Source organism: Eublepharis macularius, chromosome 6 (assembly GCF_028583425.1).
Source record: "Eublepharis macularius isolate TG4126 chromosome 6, MPM_Emac_v1.0, whole genome shotgun sequence".
Classification (NCBI taxonomy): Eukaryota; Metazoa; Chordata; class Lepidosauria; order Squamata; family Eublepharidae; genus Eublepharis; species Eublepharis macularius.
Genome location: NC_072795.1, coordinates 73,250,213 through 73,255,352, shown reverse-complemented (window position 1 = coordinate 73,255,352; position 5,140 = coordinate 73,250,213). Strand labels below are relative to the sequence as shown.

The following is a 5,140-nucleotide window of genomic DNA, read 5'->3' as shown; positions in this document are numbered from 1 at the left end:
CGGGGCTTCCCCAGAATGACGGAGCAGTGCAGATCAAAGTTAAAACGGGTGAAGTCCTCGTTCTTTGATGCCTTGGAGGCATGGCAAGGCATCCCTCGGCAAAGTGGGAAACTGCCTTACTTTGCCTCCATGATGAGGATGTGGGAGAGAGCTGGCCGCCCGAGTTGGAGGGACCGTCGCCATGCCGGTTAGTATTTTTTTTCCTGTTCTAATGGAGGTGCATTATGTGCCAACTGATTGCTTGTTCCATGAAAAAAAAATCATTTGCATAAGCACATCTGTAAATCTGCAATCAAACTGAAATGTTGCTCAGGTAACATCTAGATTGAGATTGCAAAAAAAGGTGCAGTTGAAACCATAAGCCACTGCATTTGTTTCAACTAGAGTGGTTTTTTGGCCACTTTAAAACAAAAAAAAGGGGGGGGCACAACAAACCATTGCTTCCCCTAAGTGAACGCATCCCAAGAGTAAAAATTGAAAATAAATTCCCTACAAAAAAAAGGTTGCCTTTTTGAGAGAGAAGGTGCATCTGGCGACCAAATCGGATGGTTACATGATTGCTGTGGGATTTCTGGGCTGTGTTGCCATGTTCTTGGAGTTGTAGTTCCTGACGTCTCTCCAGCAGCCGAGGGTGACATACTCGAAGGTGTCGCACTGAAATAAAGAATTAAATCAGTGTCACAGAGTGTGACAACGTGACACTGAGTGATATCTGTCTTTTGGTGCAAGACTTGCAGAAGATGCCAGCCACAGATGCTGGAGAAACATCATTGACCACAATGCCAAGACCGTGTCCATGCAGCCAGGAAAACCCTCAACAACTATCATTCTCAGGACGTGAAAGCCTTTGACAATACATAGGATAGAAAAATTTTGAGAAAATGGATAAAGGGGCATGCCCAGGAACATGAAAATGCTCAAGCATGCCCAGGACGGGAATGTGTTAACACATGCCTGCTCTTTTTCCACGCAGCTCTCAGCCGAGGAATAGACCGGCAGTCTGTTGGCGGTGGAAATAATCCAGCAGTCACGGTGGGAGAAGAGACCCAGACCACTGCAGGCTCGCCAGATCGGGAACACCAGGTGGAGACTGTGGATGAATCCGGAGGTATGACATTGAATTGATCACTGACGTAATGCAATTCTATCATTGCTCAAATTTTGATCAACGTTTTATTGCATTCCAGAGTATCCACACCTCCTGACCTGCTTTCATCACAAAATCATACAATTGTTCTGAGAATGTTACCATAACTGAGTTCACAGTGCCCATTTGTCATCAATTCTAGTTCTGTGTTGACTGTCAGTATTGAAATGTTTCCCTGGTTTATGAAAACCAGGTAGTGTTCAATGAAATGTGGTCAATTCTTCTTTCCCCACGATGGAAATGTGTCCTGCAAAACTATCCATAATTAATTGTCATTGAAACCCTGTACACACAGTTGTTCCCCACCTTTATAAAGAAAAATAATGTTTGCTTTGTACTCAGGAGCCTCGGTGACTCAGGAGACCTCTGGAGATGTCGCAGGAGAGGATGCTCCAAGCACGAGTGGGCACGTCACCATAACAGCAAATGCTCCCCAGGAGTCAGAGGATGTGTGTGCCACCATGGCAGGGATCGAGTTGCGCATCATGAATACCAGTAAGTAACACCGGACTCCCATTATTAGCTAGCGTTTTATTTTTCTCCCATCTCTCACACTTCTTGGTCCTAGAGAATTTTTTGTGTTATGTGAATGATTCCCCTATGAGAGAGAATGACTGATTCTCTGGGAGGATTTTCTCTCTTTTGCATGATCTTTCTCTTAAAAACATGCCACAGTACCCTTTCTATCTTGGATTCACCACAGGGTAACAGCATATAAATGACATTGAAAAGAACACCCCATTAACAGTTGACCTATCAATTTGATTGTGAAAAATCTTGACAATAAATTTTATTTTTCCCTGTAGTGAACAAGATAGAAGCAAGAGTAACTCGCTTAGACAAGGCCATGGCATGTAACAGCAGAAGGCTGAAGCTGGTGGAGAGAGGTTCCAGAGAGAGGGCTCACCCAGCAGACAACGCTCACATAGGACAGGAAACTCAGTAAAATAATGTTGATTCACTTAAGTACCACCACAGCATCCATTAATCTGACATGTAAATAGTTTTTAAAAGTTCTTTATTGAGTGTTTCCATTCTTATGGTTGTAAATAAAATAGTTTATTCTTGAAACACAAAACAGTCTCTGTTAATGTTCAATTTTTCAAAAACCGTACATCAAGAACATAACACACTCAACCCCTACAGACAATTTACCTGATTCCGAAAATCGACCTCTGACATCTAATATTCCACTACATTGTCAGACGGTCCCTTGCCTTGCCTACACAGGAACGTTTTGGCTGACCCAATCTATCTCGATGTGCAGATGGTGCCTGCAGTTCTGGCGTCACAGAAACTGATGTGGGTATTTCCCGCTGACGAGCTACAGCCTCCCCCATGTTGTTTAATGCATTAACTGCACATCGAGGAAGCTCCAAATGCTGAGTAAAAGCCTCCTGAAAAACGAATCTCTCTTGCCTATTGTCCTGCATAAACTCACTATGCCACAGTCTGGCCTCCTGCTGCTCTTTCCGTCTCTCCTCCAATTCTGCCTTGTGTTCCTGGGAAGACTGGGCCATCATTGATTCGGCCACACTATACAGTCCAGCTGTTCTTCTACGATGGCTTCTGATGTTTGCAAGCCTCGTTCCCGGAGACAGCTCCGCATCAGGTCTCAAATTGGGTCCTAAGGAAAAGTGAGGAAGAGAAAGTCATGCATGCTATGGCAAGATCCTTGAAAAAAGGATAATCTGCCCAAGACATTTCACAGAACACAGATCAGGATCAATGAGGAAGCAAATAGATTTGTTTTTCAGCCTGTCCTTTACGTGAAGTCATGTTATTTTTCTTGTGTTAAAGAAACCTCAGACAGCATTAAATTCTCATGCCCATGTGTAGTCGAATATCACTCACCATAACAAAAATCATGGCACAAAAGTGTCCCACTCAGGTTTTCCTTTGCGTGATTGATCCAGATTATATTATCAAAAACACTGTCACTGGATTATGAAGCGCAAAAGATAACACACAGTACGTGAAAATTGGAAATTTCACGTCGCTGGATAACCAAGATGACCATGCCCACCAGGGGCATGTCTTGCAGCAGACAGCAACAATAGTGGAGACACGGTAACGGCACTTGGCCAAGAAATTTCTTTATATTTTCCCCCCAAAGAATCCCCTGTTGTTAGAGTCCCGTCAAAACAAAGATTGATGTTTTATTTATGGCAAGTGCCGTGACCGCTGTTCTTCATCTCCCACATTGGTTTCAGTCACAGCTGTTCATCATGCGGTTTACCGCGACGAATGAATATAATACGTACCCTCTCCTGGATCTGGAACTGCATTTTCTTTATCCGCACGATCACTCTCACTGCCTGCCAGAGATTGGTTTCCACCTGTAAAAGAGCATAGGAATGAGTGGTTAAAGTGAAATTGCAGATTTTAAAAAAAGGGAAAACGTAGATAACACATATGCAACAATCAAAATCAGTCATATTTTAAAATATTTTTGCACCTTAACCACAATGTGTCTTCATGAGATGTCTCGCATTGCAATCCACATTTGATTAGTGGACCACAAGCCATGTAAACAGTATTGCAAGAACACTGTTTTTCACATGTGATGTTGCACGTGTAAGCACAAACATTGAAAGACCACTTAATGCTTGTCACATTGTGCCAGGTGTGATTTTGCATGTCAATCACATCTAACTGAAAACCAACACCTAAATCTATCATCACAGAGAACTGTCTTACCACTGCCATCAAGACCATCAATTGTCACATCAGGATCAGAAAGAGGTGCAGTCATTTCCGGGTGGTCAAGATTGAGCACTAGGTTGGGGTAACAAGGAAAAAAAATTACTCAATATCATATCATCGAAAGAGAGAAATGTTGCACTGTTGACCCACATTTTTAACGTTCTTTTAACACATAAAGAATAGAAGGTATGTTTGCCATTGATTTCTCCACGGGAATCATACACAAAACACATTGGGAAGCAACAAAAGGTGAGACTGGTGTGCTCCCCGTTCACAATTGACATATAAACAAAAAGTTGTGATTCTCGGTGGTGGTGTAACAGGGAAAGGCACACCCGGTAAGCACCGATTGAGTTTTTGCCCCTAAAATCATGCCCTTCATGCTAATCACAATTGCAGCTGTTGTAAGTGTGAGGATTATCACCAAAACAGTTAATGTCAGAGGGAAATCTGACTCACCATCATAGCATGGAGTGGAAGTGCGCAGAAGCCCCCCTTCCGTGGTTCTCATCTCATGGGAGAAAAGCTCCTCTGATCCCTCCTGCAACTCCAGGGCATTCCCACCGTTTTCTACCACCACTTGTAGGACCATGCTTCTAGACAGTCGTTTCGGTCGGACACTCGCGTCACCTCTCAGAATACTGTCAAGCTCCCGAAAGTAGGGACAAGTTATGGGAGCGTTTCCCGAACGGCCATTGTGGGTGATCACCTTTTTGTATTCTAGTCGCATGGTCTTTGTTTTTGAGCGGCACTCCAAAGCAGATCGTTTGTGTCCTCTAAGTGCCATCTGCTCCGCCACTCGCATAAAGCAATCAAAGTTACGATGGGAGCTTTTCAGAGCCTCCTGAATTTTTTCCTCGCCCCAACAACTAAGTAGATCAAGTATCTCCTTCTCCCTCCATGATGAACCTCGAACTCCAATGCTCTTGGCATGGCTCGACATCTTCCTTCATCCGAGACACGATCTGCCTAAAAGTTGTCCGGATATCGGTTCCTGAAGAATTCTGGTTTGACAATTTGAATTTCGCGCCTAAAATATTCGAGCCTTTTTTTGAATGGGATGCTTTCAAAATCGTGCGGAAACCATCCTGCTCGGTAGATAAATAAACATTATAAAAAATTTCACATCCAACTGTTTAAATGAAACAAAAAAATGCACTGTACATCTGATAAATTAACAACCAATCAATGTTCCAATTACAACAAATAGCTTGATGCTGAGCCTGTTTCACACACTCCACTCTTCTATTGTTGAGCGGTTCACTAGCACTCTGCGCATTTAAAACT

At 43.2% G+C, this 5,140-nt stretch overlaps 1 protein-coding gene across 1 annotated transcript; it reads right to left on the bottom strand.

Moving 5' to 3' along the window:
* Nucleotides 1–2,206: 2,206 nt before the first annotated feature.
* On the bottom strand, nucleotides 2,207–4,796 carry LOC129332686 (myb/SANT-like DNA-binding domain-containing protein 7). Its single transcript, XM_054983915.1, has 5 exons — nucleotides 4,313–4,796; nucleotides 3,848–3,925; nucleotides 3,412–3,486; nucleotides 2,589–2,774; nucleotides 2,207–2,211 (listed from the first exon to the last, which is right to left on the bottom strand). The coding sequence occupies exons 1-5, from the start codon at nucleotides 4,794–4,796 to the stop codon at nucleotides 2,207–2,209; spliced, it is 828 nt and encodes a 275-aa protein (XP_054839890.1).
* Between the last annotated feature and the right edge of the window lie 344 nt (nucleotides 4,797–5,140).